Below are 20202 nucleotides of genomic sequence, written 5' to 3' on the forward strand. Positions count from 1 at the left end.
ATTCGATAAATGTCAAATTAACCGCTGAAATCAGCAACTCTTTAGTGAAATTATGATTTTCAAAAATCTGAAAACAGAAATACATAATATGCTTTAAGGTTTTGAAGGGTTTGTCCAAAATACTATAAGCCTTTACTTACAATTAACATAAATAGAAGCTCGTTAAAAATCATATAAGTACCTATCTTTTGTTTTAAGAGTCAAGAGAAAGGGAACGTACAAAAATATAAAAATCAGCTTCATCTAATTTAAAGTTTTACTGGTTTGTGTGTAGGTAAGGAACATAGGAACCCACAATTCTCAGTTTTGCAATGACAACACTTAGCCATGGTTTCACAATAATAAGTTAACATTTTTTATGTAGTAAGCGTCCAATCCACTTGTATCACCTACAATCCTACAATTAATTATTCATTTGTTTTTCCTCATTTTCTTTTATTTGTATTTGATTATGGCGGTACTCGTGCTGCTTATCCATAGACTACATAACATTCATTATCTATGCCTAGAACTAATGTTATAGTTAGCAAAATAAAATTGTTAATGAAATATATAGATAGGTGTTGGCTTATTTAACTTTATATTTCATTTATTTATAATTTCAAAGATAAGGATTAAAATAAATGTAGTGAAAAGTTCTAAAAAATTTAAGCTCTTGTATGACTGTGATATTCATTTCATTCATTCACATGACAAACAAATTCATTCAAGAATTCGATCACGTTCATTAATCTGTCAATTATTTTTTCATGAATTGCGGATATCATGTAAATGTATGAGAGGAAATCACATTTCTTATGATTAAGCCATTATTTTACTATATAACGCGATTGAGTATACCAATATTGTAACAATGGCTACTAATGAAGAAATTACCGGGCCTATCTCCCAAGAAGACATAGAGGCAGCGGACAAATTGAAGAATGAAGCTAATGAGTATTTTAAAAGTAAGTATTTTTTTATTTATTAAACACAATGTACCTCAGCGATGTTAATCAGCTTAAAATATGGTCTAAGTATGATTATGATATGGATATTGATCGTGACAGGAATAGAACAAAATCTGACTGACATAACCTCAAATTTCAGAACAGAGTTACAATAATGCCATCGAGTTGTATTCAAAAGCTATTGAGAAGAACCCGAAGAATGCGGTGTACTTCGCAAATAGGAGTATAGCTAACTTGAGGCTGGAGAACTTTGGTTACGCCCTGAGCGATGCGTCGAAGGCGATAGAACTGGACCGAGCGTACACGAAGGCCTATTACAGACGGGCGGCGGCATACATGTCCCTAGGAAAGTACAAACTAGCGCTTAAGGATTTTGAATTCGTAAGTATTTTTCTTATTTTCGTCTTCATGCTGAAAATTTAGTGGAAACTTTATAATCATCTCTCAAATATTATAACAACAAATTTTATAATGTAAGTCATTATGGTACATTGTATTTTATACTGCACGGAGTATTTGTAGATCTCTTTGTGTTTATAAATGGTATAATGAAGAGTTTATGTTGTCTTAGCAACTAATCGGCTGGACCACATTTTACACCACAATTAACGCAAGAGAAACGGGGGCAAAAATGAAAACTATTTAACATTAGTTGATTTGTTTACAAGTAGATATGTAGACAATCTATGAAATTGGTTTGAAGCAGTTCATAGCTGTTTCAGTACAACTTAATTATACTTAATGTAATAGTTATTTTCCTCCCTTTAACAAAGCGGCAATACCATAGCATTTAATGTTGATTATAACATTAACAGGTAACCAAAGTTAGGCCAAATGACCAAGATGCAAAAATGAAGTACACTGAATGCAATAAGATAGTTAAGAAAATTGCCTTCGAAAAGGCAATTTCTGTTGACAAGAAGGAGGTCAACATAGCTGACTCTATCAACTTAGACGCCATGAGTAAGTATTTCTTAACTGTTTGTATTTATTTACCAAAACACAGATCTGGGTGAGAATCAACTGAATACAGCAAGAAACGAAATGGCTAACATGTTCTTGTCAACACAAACTTCAACCTCTTTTGCAGCTGGTGTCTGTAATTGGGTAATAGAACCTCTGGGTTGCCCTTAAGTAAGAAAAAACTTTGAAAACACAATTGCAGTCTTAATTCTCTTTGTTACCTAACACAGTGAACGAGACAAGATTAACTCCACTTTTTTCTGGCAAATATGCTTTAAGATCCATACTAGGGCTTAATATGGAATCCATACAGTAAACATTTTGAAGAACATATCTTGAATTCTTATAAACTTTTATAGTTAATGTCATCATCATCATCATCCTCCTGCCCTTATCCCAATTTCATTTGGGGTCGGCATGTAAGTTAATGTATTTAAACAAAAAAACAACGACATAATCATCATTTTATACCTAAGGAAATATTCTATAGAGAAAACTATAAGGTACTAACAAAGTAATGGCCCAAATACTGTGCCTATACAAATCAGATAGTGATGACAGAAATTATCATAAACTTGTAATGATAACAAAACCGAAATCTATTGGTTCTTTTATTCTATTGGTTGTGGTAGTTTTATCTTGACCAGCCTGAATATTAATGGACTTTAATTATTGATCGCTTATTGCGGTGTTGTTAACTTTAAGCCATTGACCTTAAAACACCCAAAAACGTTTATTCAAATTAGGCTGATAAATCAGCAGTTTTTGAACATCTAACTAAAAGACAGTCCCAAAACACAGATCCTTTAGGCGCTAAGCAAGCCACCTGCCTGTGCGTTCGCGGCCTAACACGAACGTTCTAAAATGAACGCGACCGGCTGCACTGCGCGCTTAGCGCCTAGCTAGTCGAATAGCCAGGATGAAAGCCGCTAGGCACTAGGCGCTAAGCAAGCCACCTGCCTGTGCGTTCGCGGCCTTACTGCTTGCTCTGTGTTTTGCATTTAGCCTCAAGCACTGTATTCATGAGCCTCTGTTCTCTGAATTCCCTTTCTGTTTCTCTGACTTTTGTTTAACAACAATTCATTAACATTGCTGATGAGCGACAAAAATGTTTCATCAGGTAGAACTTATCAACATCGAATGTGTTTAAATCAAACAAGCAAAATCTCATTCTATCCCCAACTATCGAATTCTTTGGTAGATAACAACATTTTAAATTTTAAAAAAAATCCATATTAAGAATGCTGCGATGCTCCACAAACAATCTCTGATTAGCTACCTGCTACATATAAAATATTGTCAACACTTCTTTTGGAAAAGAGATTCTTCCAAAAGGTTTTGACGTTTCTTAAAAACCTGTAATACATAGGTCTGATATAAAAACCTTTGACTTTGAGCTCTAGTTCTATTTATTGATTCTGCTATAGACAAACTCTTGGAGTCTTGACGACCAGCCTTACAAATTGAATTAAAATTGTTAGTTATAGTTGTATACGGTAAAGCAAAAAAATCTTAATTGGTTATTTTGTTACCAGCCATTGAAGATGAATATGTCGGTCCAGCACTTGAGGATGGGAAGGTGACCCTCAAGTTTGTCACTGAGCTGATGGAGTTCTATAAACAACAGAAGAAATTACATAAGAAATATGCTTACAAGGTAATTAACATTGATAAATCTGCCTTTTGGCCAATAAATGGTAAAATGCCAGCCTCTATAACATGAGGCTCGATAGAATGCATGGTTGATAGAGAAAGTAAAAGAATAAGTGTGAAGAAAGTTATTTTATTGGTTCTTTAATAAAAGTCTTTTCATAGCATTTAATTTTGCAATTGCTAGACAATATTTTTTATGTTCATTAGTGCTTGTAAAGGCCTAAATGATTTGACTTTGATGCTTGACATGGGTGGAAACGCCACTCTTTCGTTTTTGTTCTAACCGAGACTGAAGAACCAATGCTATATTGAAATCTTTTTGATTATGAATTCATTTCCAGATACTCATTGATGTCAAAGCCTACCTACAAAAGCAACCGTCTCTGGTAGACATCAAAGTTGCTGATGAAGCCAAGTTCACTGTCTGCGGAGACATCCACGGCCAGTACTATGACTTGATGAACATATTCAAGTTGAACGGTCTACCTTCGGAGACCAATCCTTACCTCTTCAACGGAGACTTTGTGGACCGAGGATCATTCAGTGTGGAGTGTATTTTTACACTGTTCAGTTTTAAGTTGCTGTTCCCCGATCATTTCTATATGTCTCGAGGTGAGTTTATGTAAAATATTTGTATTAATTTCACCCTATAATTAGAAAACACAACTTGCATCTTTGATCAATTTAATTATGTACAAATATGTATGAGATAAAAATCCAGTTGAGATATAATTCAATTCAATTCAAATTCTTTATTTCAGACTTTTTTGTCCATATTTTGTTAGTAATACTATAGATATAAGCCATGAGCTCTGAGCATTGCAATGCCGTCACAAATCTATGAGGCTGCTGGCTTTTATATGAGTCGTAAAAATAATGTTTCTTAAACTCGCTAACCTATTGCTCCATCCTAGCGACTTAGTCTTCACGCTATGTGACATAAATTTTATAATGTATAGCTTTATAGCGAGCCTAGTGTTGCATCACTTGTATGGTCGATCACATCATGCGGCTATTAGTAAACCACGAGCTTCTTACTTACTGAATAATAACCATAAAATCTTTCAGGAAACCACGAAACCCTGGACATGAACCGCATGTACGGCTTCCGAGGTGAAGTTTCCTCCAAATACACATCTCAAATGGCTGATTTGTTCACCGAGGTGTACAACTGGCTGCCACTAGCCCACTGCATCAATAGCCGGGTGATGGTGATGCATGGCGGTCTGTTCTCCAAGGATGACGTCACGCTCGATGATATCAGGAAGGTGGACAGGAATAAGCAGCCGCCTGAGGATGGTGAGTTTGTGTTTTTGAATAGAGAATGATACTCATGAGAGTTTCCTTGGAGTTTCTTGCTGGCACTTCTCCATGAGACCAATTATTTGGAACTGTGCAACTACTGTGATGATATTTTACTTTGATTGAATGGGCCTAACCCTAAAATCTATAATATAAAATATTACAATATTACCTCAACAGTTTTGTTTGTTTACCAGATTCGCTTATCTCGATGCGATTAAAAAAATCGGTACTATATTTCATTTGATTAGGCTCACTTAAATAAACGTAAACAATCTTGATAAGACTTCTTACACAAATAATATTTTAAAAATTTACTACCACACTTAAAATAATGGCTCAACTGTTTGAGTTATTTTTATTGTTGTAGTTACATTGATTTTAGGTTTATTTTATTTTTTAACTGAGTTTTAAATAAAAGTCTTGCGTGTACCTTTAGTTTACTCAAATGTAATATACATGTTACCGTAAGATTACAAACATCGTTAGATTACAATCTATCTCGAGAGATTGTAAACTGTCGAATTATTGTGAACCGTAACATCTGATTGCAATTTAACGCATTATTTTTCGCTATATTATAATCTATCGATGAGAAATTGTCAAATTGTCAACTGTCCGAAAGCTCTCTCTGATTGGTCAGTCTTTTTGTAAGATCGACCAATCACGACCAGCCGTTCTGTTCCCATGGAGTTCCCGTAGAGTTAGGAATGAAATAGAGGTGTCAGTTAAATAAAATAAATGCTCTTCAAAAATTCTTCAAGTATTAAATTTATATAAAAATAACTCTTATAAAAATACAGTTAGGTATTTTGTCTTCAAATACAAACTAATATTTAAAAATAAAATAAAAGGGGTGCTAATTAAACAGGCTTCTTTTTAATATCATTATTCGCCCCCAAAAATGTATGTTGCCTTCTAAATTACTAAGTCAGCCACAATTAATAAAGCGTCGAGCATCTAAATAATACTATCTTAGCCACGAGTTATCTTCCACTCTAAATACAACTCAGCATGATGGTTATTTTTTTGCATCTAAAGGACAATGGGCACAAATATATGGGACCTGGTATACCCCACCAATAGGAATGTCATATATACCATTGGATAGGTCTTTTTATGTAGAACAATATTTACTATGACAGCTTTGTTGAAATGTTTGTCCGTTCTGAGATATAGATCAAAAACTGTGCAAAAGTTAGAACTAAATAATCTATTGATAACTCAAGTTTTTAAAGGAAAATCTAAGTACTACCAAGTGTAAGTCTTGTAAGTGCTACCTGCTGTGCCCGTTAGGGTCCATAATTGTTACTATTAGGTATGTAGCATTTCAACCTTTTATAACGGACAAACAATAGAACAAAGCTGTCATTGTAAATATTGTTCCAATTAAAAAGACCTATCCAACGATATATATGACTTTGCTATTGGTGCGGTTTCTCATTACGCCCAAAATCCAGTTGATACAATAAAAGGTTGAAATGCTACATAATAGTAACAATTATGGACCCTAACGGGCACAGCAGGTAGCACTTACAAGACTTACACTTGGTAGTACTTAGATTTTCCTTTAAAAACTTGAGTTATCAATAGATTACTTAGTTCTAACTTTTGCACAGTTTTTGATCTATATCTCAGAACGGACAAACATTTCAGCAAAGCTGTCATAGTAAATGTTGTTCTACATAAAAAGGCCTATCCAATGATATATATGACATTGCTATTGGTGGGGTATACCAATCTGCCCATTGTCCTTTGTAGCATGCATTCTAACAGTAAACTTCTTAAATACTATTAAATGACATCATAAAAATATTTATTTACCTTCTAATTTTTTAACTCGTACCTACTGAGTTTTTTGTTTAAAATATAACACATCCCATATTAATTGACCCAGCATGGAAGTAAGCATGCAACATGCAGCAAGCATAACTTCTGTCACGGCTCCGGCGCTGCGGGGCTCCGGCGGTCCCATGCGAGCTTATCGTCGCAGATGGTTTTCACGCTCACCACCGCAGCTTCGGCTTGCTGGCCGGCGGAGCCGGCCAGCCTCAGCCGCGGCGGCGAGCGCTGAAACTACCTGCGCCTCAGCTCGCAGGCCGCCTCGCCCCTCCGCGCCTACGCGGTTTTGAATTGCACTCTAGGGGTAGGGCAGACAAGACTACGTGGAGTCGGTTTTGCAGCGATTCGTTTTCGTCACTAACTTCAATTTTTAATACAATTTTTAATTGTGTGTAATTTGAGTCTTAAAAATTAAGTACAATTTTCGATTTTATAAAAAATTAAACCGTCACTTATTTTTGCACGTCAAAGAGCTGTGACACCGGGAGTTGCAAAGAACATTGTCTTTTTTGACGTTCTATACTTCGGCCGTTCAGAGAATGCGATCCTGACACCTATCAGTTAGTCACGACTAGTGATGGGCACAACATAACACTGAGTTCGTTACCGTTCCTTCAAAATGAACCGCCGCATTATTTTAAGATTATTTTCGTTTTAAATTGGCGGAATCATTTGTTTTATATTTTAGTTATTTAAGTGGAAACCAAAAAAAGGTAATATTCATATAATAAAATTGTTTTATTTATTCTTTGTTACAAGTACATTGAATTGAATGTGCGAACAGAATATTAATCAGACTCCGAGTTGCTTGAGGAGGTGGTGTCTTCATCATCATCTTCGCCTAAATGTATAATTATATTATTATCAATAACAGAATCAATCCTGATATCTCGGTCTAACAAAAGCCGGGTAATCAAATAAAAACAGATCGAAAACACTTGAAAAACGTGGTCTATGCGCACGAAACGACAACGGACGACTGTTTTAGCGTCACAAAATGGCGGCCCATAACGCCATTTGGGTTACCATTTTTAATCTAAGTATAAAAATGCGGTTTGGTCATAGTTTTATTTTTATATTTCATAAAAGTTATAATTAAGTCTTATAGTCCATTATTTTCCAATTCTTAAAAAGAAAATCAAAACGTATTATTTTATATTATAACTGTATAAGAACAGATTACGATACTTGCCTGTTATTTTTAGCACAGCACTACAAAATATAAACCGCTGACATAACCTTGTAATAGCGCAGTATAGATTTAGAAAAATATTGTTTACCAAGTTATTTGACACTCAGTTTGGCACAAAATTATAACATTCATTGATTATTGATATAATAATGTTGTTTTAATGCTCCTCAATTGTTAAAACGGTAAACAACCAGCAAAAATATTTTTATCGTAACTGCAACGCCATTGCAAAGTTACGTCGTCAGTTCAATCGCGACGTGTCAGGAACGCATTCTCTGAATGGCCGAACTATACCAATCAGCGCGCAAGATGCATTCCGTTCTACGCCAGTTGACAATTTGACCGCTCTACATCGCTCTCGATCTTACAAAAAGACTGACCAATCAGGGAGAGCTTTCGGACAGTTGACAATTTGACAATTTCTCATCGATAGATTATAATATAGCGAAAAATAATGCGTTAAATTGCAATCAGGTGTTACGGTTTACAATAATTCGACAGTTTACAATCTCTCGAGATAGATTGTAATCTAACGATGTTTGTAATCTTACGGTGACATACATAGCCCATTTATCGAGGAAATGGTTTCCCCTGGATACGGGTGGAACCCTGTTAGAAGTTAGTTAAACCCATGATTCGGTATTTGACAACTAGTCAAATTCAATACTTTTAATGAATTGACAAAGACGATTACTTTTTATGCAATTTATATGAAAATGTGAATTATGACGTCACAGATTTTTCACATGAAGCTGTATATTTATTTTCCTTAAAACAACGATAAAAAATCTAATGTATTATTTCCATCAAAATGATAAATGAAAGTGTCATTATTTTAAGATGCTTTGCCAAATGAATATGATAAAGTATTTTATTTTAGACCTAGTCAAATACCCAATTGTATTCCCCAGGTATCATGTGCGAGCTCCTCTGGTCTGACCCTCAACCCATGATGGGCCGCGCCCCGTCCAAGCGCGGCGTGGGCTGCCAGTTCGGTCCCGATGTCACCAACACGTTCTTACAACGTAACGGCTTGGACTACGTCATTAGAAGCCATGAGGTCAAGAACGATGGGTACGAAGTCGCTCATGATGGAAAGTGCATCACGGTGTTCTCTGCACCTAATTACTGGTATGTTTTGAGAGAGAGATTTTTGTGATAATACGATATAGCACCTATACCCCACCGATTTCTAGCTGGTCTTTTTGGCACCATTAAAAGTTTATCATAGTAAACCCATTAGTAAGCATTTCATTGCTGTCGATTCTAGGTTTTTTTAAATGAAAATTTCTTTGAGTTGATAGTTGAGTTAAAGTTTGGGTATCTGCATGAGTCAGTAAATAATTGATTATATAGGATATTACATGACCCAACATAAATAAGGCCATGTATTCTACAAATATTTTCGAGATGCCTGGCCTAATTAAATAGGTAGACGCTTCATTTAAAGCACAAATACTCCGCTGCATCCAGTTAAGACTGAGAGCCAACATATAATGCTTAGTACACTGCTAATAAAATCGGATTGCTTGTTTTACAGTGATACAATGGGTAACCTCGGTGCTTTCATCACAATGAATGGCAAAGACTTGAAACCGAACTTCACTACTTATGAAGCTGTGGTAAGTAAAACTATCTCTTTATCTATAACTTTTTCCTAAAATTATAAGTCTGTTATCCTACTTATATCATAAACGCAAATGGTTTTATGTGGATGTTTGGTCGTACCTGACACCAAAAACTACTTTATTGATTTTGTTGAGACGGTTTAAGATATTTATTTCTCAAAAAGAATACAATTCACTTAATATGTGAAGTACAAGTTCATCTAAAAACTAAATAGGTACATTATACGAATTTCGTAACACAAGAGGTACTTGGAAGTAATAAACTACATAGTATGAATCCTTTAGGACGAGGGTTGAAGATATTACAGACATACTTATTTGTAAATATAAACGAATAAAATAAAATGTGTAATTCCAGCCACATCCAGACGTAAAGCCGATGGCGTACGCGAACTCATTCTTCAACATGCTGTGCCAATGATCGAGGACCTACATAGGTGACTACTCTCTCCAACACCATGCGACCTCCTCCATCACAAACTTAGAAACAAAACAATAGTAGGTGGTACCCTTATTCTATATTCAAAAATTAAAAATAATAATGTGCAAAAAGGCGGCAAATGTGGACGAATTTTCAACTAAATGACGCCATCTTGTGACGTAATTTCAGTGTTGCCTGTCGTTTTTTTGTTCCACATTTTATACGTAAAATATTATTTTATGACTCGAGATCTTAATTTGCATCAGTTGAAATTGTATTTTCATTTTTAAAGTGGATTTTTATAGCCTATTATCATAAAATGGCGTCGTTATCACAATTTTAGTTACATTTAAAAACTTCAAATAGGTATTATAATGCAAATAAATGGTCGCAGTTTGTCTGGATCATTATTCAACAGAAATGAGAACTAAATTACCGTATAAGAAATAGGAGTGATATTTCTTATACGGTAATTTCATTTTTGTTCATGTAAGGAGCATTTACTCATTCTAATAATAATATTCAGGACAGTTTATCTGCATATTCGATTATTCTAGAAATATCAATATGAGTAGTAACGTCACACCACTGAGCCGATTTCAACGAAACTTCGTGCGTTTTAGCTCAAATTGCATCAGGTACCTAGTCACCGCTCCAATATCGGAACACTTATTAAAAATGCAATTTAGAAATAGTTCTTACACAGCTTAAAAAACGCTTGAAAATGGGGGAGCGTCGGGTAAAATCTCGCATAGGTATTCTTCAAGACAATACGAAGCTGTATTTTTGAGGAAATGAGTGTACGCTTAGATTTTTTTTTGTTCTTTTTTCCCCATTTTTGTTGCGTAGTCTTATTTCCTCGATAGTACGCGTAGCTTAGCGAAGCACTGTCTTTCGAGCTGCAAAACTACTTGTACATTCTATTCATAAGTCTTAGTTGTAAACTTATGTTTTTCACGCGCTGTTGTGAATATTTCTGTAAGTGCACACGAGTTTTAACGGTTGTTTACTTTGGTTTTCGAGTCGATGCAGAACTTGCCATGCTATTTATATTTCGTTCCTGAAATTGAAGAAGTTAGATACTCCTTCCTAAATGCATGGATATATTATAAACATGATTAAAAGATGTTTTTCTATATCTTTGCGAAAACAAATAACGGAATTATGTTTAGCAATATTTGTGTATACGGCATCTTCATGACTCAATGTGAATTACCGTTAAAAGTTCGCGTTTAGTGGCCTTTCCGCTATCACTAGCAAGTTAGTGACACTCTTCAATTAACTCTTAACTAAGTCTTATTTCATCGAATAATTAGCCGCGTATACTCTAGGTCACAATAATCCAAAATAATATATAAACAATTAAGGTAAACATAACATTATTTCAAGCTGTATTTTATCTTTAAAATGAAATAGTATAAGAGGTTCAACACTACTTATTTTGCAACAGCGCCGAATGAATTTGTTTTCTTTTTTAATTATTATTTAAAATATATATTTTCCCCGCCATTCACACATCACTGAATGATGTCAAAGATTTAATATTAAATAATGATAAAATGTGTATATATTTTATACTTTTAACTATGAAAGTTGCACCGAACAGCATGCCGACGTATATACTTTGCATTTAGTTACATGTCTTTCCAATATTGAACAGAGGGTTTCGTGGACAGAATAGTAAAATAGAAATTCTTTGTTAGAATAATCGTCTCAGAGAAACTTGCTCTTTACAATCATTATAAATGATAATCATACAATAAGTGAAATATCGCCCTGGTAAGAAATTAGTGCAAAATTGTCTTGTCTAATTTTGCGATGCGCGAGTATTGTACTTTACTATATTGTCTATGAAAATCTCGATACTAGCTTTTACAATATAATTAGTTACCACATATACTATTTACTATCTAACTCGATAATGCATTTTTATTTTATTATTCCAATTATATTAACAAAAATATTATAAGATCTAAAACGGAAACCTGCATTTAATGAGGAAATGTGGTGACAACTCCTGCAAGATGGTTAAACTAATCTTTGATCACAAATCCTCTATGCCTGAATACACTAAATAAATGTATTCTAGCTATAAGGCAATACTCATAATAAAAAAAAAACTCTTTGAGTACTCTGTCACACAAAACGTGTTGCCAACCTGCAAGAGTTGCCACTGAAACTTCAATGCTGTCATATTTTTAATCTAAAGTAAATAGCATAATGTTGTCATGCAATAAAATTACTACTTACGAATTATTATGACCAACGTTGGTGAAAATTAGCTTTATTGTGAGAGTACGTACACAATAGATGGGGGCTTTACTTTGGCTGTTTTTATGCACATTTGGATTTAGAATAGAATAAGAAGGTGCTAATGAAGTGTTTGGAAAACTTTGTTTTTCATGGCTTGGTAGGAGTAATAACTAATTAACTTAGTAATTGAAATGTCTGAGGGTCGGTTGCATCAATATTCAATTACTTCAACTTTTAATGATATGTTCGTGTATTAAAAATAAAATAATACAGATTTGCAACTGGCCGTTAGGATGAGAAAAGTAAAGATTGTGTGCAGTAAAAATAAGCCAAGTATAGCCTAGTGTTAACATAAGGAGGAGCTTGGGTCGCACAGCCTGATGGCTTCACGCAATGTGTATTCAATACTCCTGTGTGCACATGACTTAACTTTTGTTTTTGGTGGTCGCTGTGTAAATGACGTTCTTATGAATACGTTGCCTTCCGACGGCAGTGATGACGTCATATTCTTTAAGACAGCTCAAGGCAATCGATGTTATGATCGGTTGCCGTAATTTTGTCGATTTCCAAACGATCAAATACACGGGTGCAGTTGTTTTGCTTGCAAAGTAAGCAACATAGATTATAACATTATCGTCAAAAACAGTAATTTCTAATAACACCATCAGCGATCATCAAAACAATGATCAACATTAAAGAAATGCTCAAAAAGCATAAGTTTTATATAACAAACTCTTAGGTAATAAATGAATTATGTTAAATAATTAGAAGTACACGAGTAATGTGAGGGAATACAATATTTATGTCAATGATGCGGTAAGGATAGTTCAAGGTTTGCATTGCCCAGCATATCAGATGATGTAGATAGGTTTTGGTGTTGACTTTAATAAAATTGTTAAATTTGTCTTTTGCGTTTTTTATTGTTTTGTCCTTTTCATTTCGTTACTAGCTTCCTGCGTATACGCGTCCTCAAATGCAAAGATTATTTCGGAGATGCAAAGTTATTTGACGAGCAGTGTAGACATTCAAATAAAAACAAAATTTAATTTGATTCTTTATTTTAAAAATGTACTAAAATTGAGGTAACCTTGTTTATCATTTTCGTGCTTACGAGGGCACAAGTTGAGTGAGCATTTTGACAACTGTTTTCTTGTCCAGCTTACATTTGTGGTAGAGTGAGTGGCAGTCGGAGTCAAGAGACCGACCTGCTGATACTGCTTCGAAGACTGCCGTGCCGTCCAGCATGCGGCTTACCAATGTGTTGCTGGGGAAATTAAAATATAAAATTATGCGTCAGAAAACTGAAAAATGAATTTTATCCTTCAGTTTTAGCTATCGTAAGAGGAGGAAGGGAGTCCTCCCCAAGGGCGTTATTACACCAGCATATTGCGAGTGGTTACGGGGCGATGAAGCCCTAACGCCTGCCGAGGCTGCGGGATTGTAAGAACTCTACCCTCACCCCACCCAGTACAATGCATATTTTTTCGAGAAGACCTGATGATGCTGATGATACTCAAAGCAATCGAATCTAGTTTACTCCTTCAAGATACTGGTACTTATAGCATTCCATCATTGTGGTTACTCATTCATATCATAATATTGCAACTTTTACAACCAAACTTACTTGGACACAGAAGACAAAAGAACATCAAAGTCAGTAGCGTTTCCGTTCACCATGTTCTCGTTCGCCAGCTGCACATACGAACAGGCCAGCCGTTGCATACAAGCCGTGGAGTCCACGTTGTATCTGCTCAGCATATCGTCTATCTTGCCGAATACTTCTGATACTTGGCCGAAGTCCGTTTCTAGACCTGAGAAGAGAAGAAATATTTGAAGACAGTTGACTGTTGGTAATGACAGCTAGTCGTAGGATATGAATGATCCTGAGGAATGTGTAGATAAAATAGCTAGATGGAGCCTTGCAAAATTGTCGCATCAGTCGGACTTGTCTTAACAATTGCCAAAACTACAATATTTTTTAAGTAAATAAGGGTGCGTCTAAACGGGCTATATTCTTATGCTAATATGTACAATGATGCCAAAAAGACCACAAACAGCCACATATTGCACAGAAATATAGCTCTCTCTAGACGCGCCCAAATATGTAGGTACAAATAGAATCAACTATCTTTTAAAAACCGAAAACCAATTTACAACGCACATTTTAAAATTTTATAAAAACTTACTACGTCCATATCCACCGCCATAGCTGTAAGATAAGGCATGAATAATCTTAGGCAGGATGATGACTGCTCCGAAGCCCAGGATGGACCCTATGAGAACTCCGCCAAGATCTATCTTCACTGGTCCGTATAGGCCAGGAGCTGTGCTGCCGTAGCCACCACCCTGGGAAGTAAATAAAGGCCCGTTTAAACTACCGTACATTATGTACACTGATAGATCCTAAATATCTACCTAATTTATTGTTTCAATCAATTATGGGAATAGGTAATTTTGAACATAAAATCCGCTGACAGTATCTCATAAAATTCACATATTTGCAGGCAAAAGATAAAGTCTGACTGACAGAAAAGTAGGTATGGAAGATGAAGGCACGCTTCATCGACTTCAGAAAATTGGGCTACAGGGATAAAGATTCGAGCATAATGTATTGGGCTGATTGGGCCAAAACCTCATTGTTAGAAATGCCATATTGTGTTTTTCATTTTTGATGATAGGCCTGTGAGATAGTTATGAAAACAGATAATTTGAGTGACATGCCTCTCCCAAAGAATTTAGCGGTTGGCTGCTTCGGTAAACGAGCCCATTTCTCCGGCGCCCGCGCATCGGTAACATGTCTAGCTTAACTGTAATGTTTTACAAACGAGCTGAAAATAGTGCTGTTATTTAAATTGCCATCGAAATAGGTCTGCGAAATCTAACTGTAATAAGTTTAACCAAAATCTTGCTTTCTTTTTCTGTCTTATCCATTGGCTTGTGTAAACAATTAGGAATAACAATATAATTTCAAAGTTCAGTTTAACTTGATGCAATGGTTAAAGCTTCAACTGTTAATGTTATCAAGGAAGAAACATGTAATCCTCGGCTAATTGAAATTTTTTAATCAGTCCAGTCAATAGAAGCGCCTATCATAGCTCACCCCAGTGCTGCCATAAGAAGAGATGCCAAATCTCTGCGTCCTATCAGCCTGGTTGTCTCTCTCATCTCTGTTCTTCTCAACCCTGGCTGAAGGCTCGGCCAGCTGATCCTCAGTCCGCTGAAAACTGGGCACGAAGCCTCTGAAATCAAAACTGAGATAGATTATGTAATTGTCTTCAGGGAGGTGATTTTATACGTAGGCCAAAATCTCTCCAAAGGCAAGTCCTTGAAAGTGGAACTTTGGCACAATACCTCATAAGTAGGTACCTACTTGATCATTAGTCCTGAAATTGAACCTCCAAAAATATCCAGACATCTTACCCATCATTCCTGTATTCCGCGGCTGCCAGGACCAGACACCCTGCGAGCACCACACATAGAACCTGAGGACCCATCTTACCAGACTCTTGGAAATAACTGCCATCTTCCAATTCCGCATACGTCTATATACAGGGCGTTCCGTAGCGTGCTCCGGCACAATAACATGGGGAAACACCATTGTCACATGTGGTCTACATTGCATAATACTTTTACGACAACACGTCACGCTTTTGATACAATCTTTGTAGGAAAACAACTGGCTAATTCCCTACTGACTTAGATATTTCTGTATGTTTCCTAGTTCCTAATTCCAGTGTAGGAAATTGGAAATGTGTTTCTCTTACTTTTCATGCGGCGTTTCGCAGTGTGAGTGGCATCTAAAACCCGGACATGACACGTGCTTTCGTAGACGTAAGATTATCGTTAAAAGAAGACATACCAATATTCAACACCGTTGGATCGGTTCACTAGCGAAAAATGAACACTAAACAGTTTGATATCAGCATGTGGGGAAGTCAATGTATGCCCGCGATGTACTAAAGTTAAATAATTATAATTTTATCGCTCATGAATTTCAAAACGTTAAAAAGGTTTCACTTCCTATAGATAGGCTAGTAGACGAGTAAATTATTTACACAATTATTGGTTCTTTAACCAGCCGATGAGTGATTATATATAGTTACCTACTTATTATTGATTCATCTGACTAAATAAACGGTTTATTAGTTAAAACAAACTGCAATATTTTTTACGCTAAAGAGAATCAGGTCATTTCGTACCTGACCGAATTTTGAGAGGAAGGTTTAATTTCGAACACATACATATGTATATCGTACTTAGCGACACTTATCCGGTAAAGTACATCCAGTAAGGACGCAAAAGAAATCATCATAACCGCGATTATGTCTCATTCAGAGCGTGAAGTGTAGGCATTGTTCAAGTCAAAACAACAAGCATTCAAGATCAATTGCTGGCTGCCGGCTTCGCATACTGTCTTCTTGCAAAATAACAGCATACACAACCTAACTCAATTTTTCTTGAAACAGTTGCTACAATACATAAGTTGATTTGCGACTACGTCGTAGGGAATAATTTCAGTATCTCGTAGGAGAATTCAATCAATGTGCTGCTGCTACGCTTTAAATAACAAGGTAGGACCTAAACGATCACTAATGTAGGGCACTAACTAACTAAATTATAAAGAACGTTGCAAATCATCAAAAATTATTAAAAGTCTTAAAGAGTGAGTTGCAGGGTTAATCACCTAACAAGGTCTTGTGTCAGTTTTCTCAAATGCGAAAGACTTGGAATTATAACAAAGACTGCTACTGAGTCACATTCAGGGACGCCAAATTTACGTGCCCTCCCAGGCACGATGACGGACACCCGAGAATCGAACCCAAGACCATGTGCACAGAAGTTGCACTATACGACGACTAGACCAACGAGGCAGGTCAAAGTGTAAGAACCTACCCATTTAAAAATGACCCAGTTAAAGTATTTTTGGGGGCGTGAAATTGTTCTCGTAAATAAAAACAAAAACATAGGTCTTTCACAATTAATACAGGCCTAGGTCTTTTGATTTTCATTTTTGGATCAAAAGCAAAAAAAATGGAAAAAAATCGGGACTGCAAGTTTCTGATTAACCTTAATTATAGGTCCATTATCCTCACGGATGTTTAATTAATGCTGTGAAATCCGTGAAAGTGTAGTGTCTATGTAGGTAATAATTGGGTACAAAATGTATTATTAAAATTGATAATACACCTAATTTTAGAGCGTAGAGGTAGACTTATCTAAAAAATGACATCAAGTTAATCATAGCCGTGTAAATGTTACAAATTGTCTGAACACAGAGCTATGAACGTGTAGAAAAGAAATACCATGTGAAAAGCTGCATTCGTGGCAAAAAAAATATAGGTAAAAACTATGAGGATAGCATTGTATAAAATTATATTTTTAGAATTTAAACACTAAAATATGTTGCGTGTACCTAGAAATTATTCACTTCTAACGCTCTGGATTTTTCCCCCCTGAAAAATTAAAAACAAAACGAACTTAATCTAGGTTTTATGTAAAAATAGTGTTGACAGGGCTTAACCCATATATGCCCATAGGGTCGATAACGACCAAAATTATGCCGATACCGTAAATGCATGGTGACCGCGAAACTGTTGATTAAATTTTGAATAAAACGCCATCTATTGATTGGTACAAAAACTATTTTGAAGCACGAGATAGTTTTGTTGACAGTTCACGACAATTTAGAGTGACAAATAAAAGTGCAAGTTTATGCTTGTTTATTTCTTGAAAAAGTGTGTGACCGATCGGATGCAAATGTAAGTATTTTGTGTGTATTATGTTATTTTACCGTAATAATAGTTTTTATAGGATATCGAATGAGTGTTTCAGAGTAAGAGATATTGTTTTTTCTAAAATAGTATATTTTTATATTCACAATCGGGTGATATATTTTCTTGGGTCGGTAATGACCCTGTGGGCACATATCATGTTTTATAGGTATTGTATTTTTTGTATTTTAGGCCTCGACACGTACTCTCAACACATGAAATAGCCGATGCCCTGGAGGCCTTTGACGACGATGAAGATGTTCAGGGCATCGATATTTACATGGATCCGCCTTGCGATGGTACCATATCGGATGGTGATTCAGGTGAAGAAGATTGTGATAGTCTGAATCGATTGAATCGTCATCAATTACTTGCGCCGGCTGAGATGGTATTACGACAACGTGATGAACCTTTTGAAGATAATACAAGTATCGATGAGGTAATAGCCAGTCCTAGTCCTAGTTCTGAGCACCTAGAATCCATTTCCACGCCATCGGGACCCAGTCTACACAGGTCACGACGTTCTCGTCCAGTTGAGATACCGACGATGATCACGGATTCAGAACGTTCTTTTTCGAATGTGCGTACCAACAGGACCCCTAGGGGTGATGGCCCTTCTTCAGAACGCAGTAGACAGGCCAACATGAGGCCACGTAAATGGATAAAGCGAGATCTTTGTACTCAACAAAGTGAGTGGTCACCTCCACTGCCACGAGCAGTTCTAACACTCACCAAGGAAAGTGAACCAATAGAGTTCTTTGAATTATTTTTTAGTGAAGATGTTATAAGGTATATGGTCAGGCATACCGTAATGTACGCTGTTGAAAAGCACAACTATAATTTCTGCCTATCGGGGGATGAACTGAACTGTTTTATAGGTATAATACTTCTCAGTGGTTACTCGCCTTTACCAAGGCGGCGTATGTATTGGGAATCCAACGAGGATACGCACAATATTTTGATTGCGAAGTCGATGAGGCGAAATCGTTTTGAAGAGATTTTTAGATATTTCCATGTTGCTGACAACAGCAACCTACGTAAAGGAGATAAAATGGCAAAAATTCGGCCTTTGTTCAACCTCATGAACAAAAAATTTCTAATGTATGCTCCCATCGAAAAAAACATAAGTATCGATGAGTCAATGATACCATATTATGGACGTCATGGCTGTAAGCAGCACATACATGGAAAACCAATCCGTTTCGGCTTCAAAGCATGGGTGGCAGCGACTCGCTTAGGATACTGCTTACAAGCTGAGTTATATGAAGGAAGATCTGAAGCGCGAGATACAGGCCTAGGGGAACATGTTGTTACTAAATTGACGAATACAGTCAAGACTGAATACCCTGATACACCTTTTTCTGTTTATTGTGACAACTTTTTTACATGTCCCAGTTTACTAAGTTCTTTACAAGAAAAAAACGTAAAAATAACTGGAACTGCTCGTCAAAATAGAATAGACAAGTGTCCACTAATGGATGCTAAGTCTTGCAAAAAGCAGCCCAGAGGATTTTATGATTACAGATTGGACACAAATGATAAAATATGTGCTGTACGATGGAATGACAACAACGTCGTAACGATGTTGTCAAATGAATTTGGAGTCCACCCTGTTCAAAAGGCACGTCGATATTCAGTTGCTGCTAAACAGAAAATCGATATTGATCAGCCAAATGTTGTTCACCAGTACAACCGATTTATGGGTGGAGTAGATAGACTTGATGCTAATGTCGGCGTTTACCGGATTGCCATCAGAGGAAAAAAATGGTATATGCCCATATTGATGTGGTTGATTGACGTCGTTGTGAACAATGCTACTTTACTCGCTAGATCACACGGGGCAAACGTAGACACTTTGGAATTTCGTCGATCTATTGCAAGAACTTTACTCCTGAAATATGGGAATATGAGATCTCAACCTGGGCCACGTCAGCAAGTGAGAACAAATGTACCCGTTTCTGTTAGAAAATATTCAGCTCAACATATAATCCTCACCGGTCAGGTCAGAAAACGATGTGCATTATGTAAAAATAAAACAGTCAAAATGTGTCGTAAATGTAACGTCAATTTACATGACAAATGTTTTGCTGAATTTCATTCGTAGTGTACTATTTTCATTATTCTGACTTTTTTTATTATTTCTAAAATTATCTGATGTTATTACTTAATGGTTCCTAATAAAGACTGACTAATATAACTGTAACGTATTATTATTTTGCTGATTCTC

General features: G+C 36.0%; 3 protein-coding genes across 3 annotated transcripts; 2 read left to right on the forward strand and 1 right to left on the reverse strand.

The window, feature by feature from the left end:
* Positions 1–709: 709 nt before the first annotated feature.
* On the forward strand, positions 710–13110 carry LOC124640275 (serine/threonine-protein phosphatase 5). The gene is made up of 9 exons (XM_047177982.1): positions 710–947; positions 1090–1331; positions 1766–1913; positions 3449–3570; positions 3908–4178; positions 4635–4865; positions 8814–9033; positions 9443–9524; positions 9889–13110. The coding sequence occupies exons 1-9, from the start codon at positions 854–856 to the stop codon at positions 9949–9951; spliced, it is 1473 nt and encodes a 490-aa protein (XP_047033938.1). The 5' UTR covers positions 710–853; the 3' UTR covers positions 9952–13110.
* Positions 13111–13245: 135 nt separating this feature from the next.
* Positions 13246–15628, reverse strand: LOC124640299. Its single transcript, XM_047178012.1, has 5 exons — positions 15625–15628; positions 15305–15477; positions 14391–14550; positions 13829–14015; positions 13246–13468 (listed from the first exon to the last, which is right to left on the reverse strand). Exons 1-5 carry the CDS (start codon positions 15626–15628, stop codon positions 13312–13314), a joined length of 681 nt encoding a protein of 226 aa, XP_047033968.1. The 3' UTR covers positions 13246–13311.
* Positions 15629–17726: 2098 nt separating this feature from the next.
* LOC124640273 (piggyBac transposable element-derived protein 3-like) lies at positions 17727–20172 on the forward strand. Its single transcript, XM_047177979.1, has 2 exons — positions 17727–17963; positions 18168–20172. Exons 1-2 carry the CDS (start codon positions 17917–17919, stop codon positions 20077–20079), a joined length of 1959 nt encoding a protein of 652 aa, XP_047033935.1. The 5' UTR covers positions 17727–17916; the 3' UTR covers positions 20080–20172.
* Positions 20173–20202: the final 30 nt, after the last annotated feature.

This window comes from Helicoverpa zea, chromosome 20 (assembly GCF_022581195.2).
Source record: "Helicoverpa zea isolate HzStark_Cry1AcR chromosome 20, ilHelZeax1.1, whole genome shotgun sequence".
NCBI classification, from domain to species: domain Eukaryota; kingdom Metazoa; phylum Arthropoda; class Insecta; order Lepidoptera; family Noctuidae; genus Helicoverpa; species Helicoverpa zea.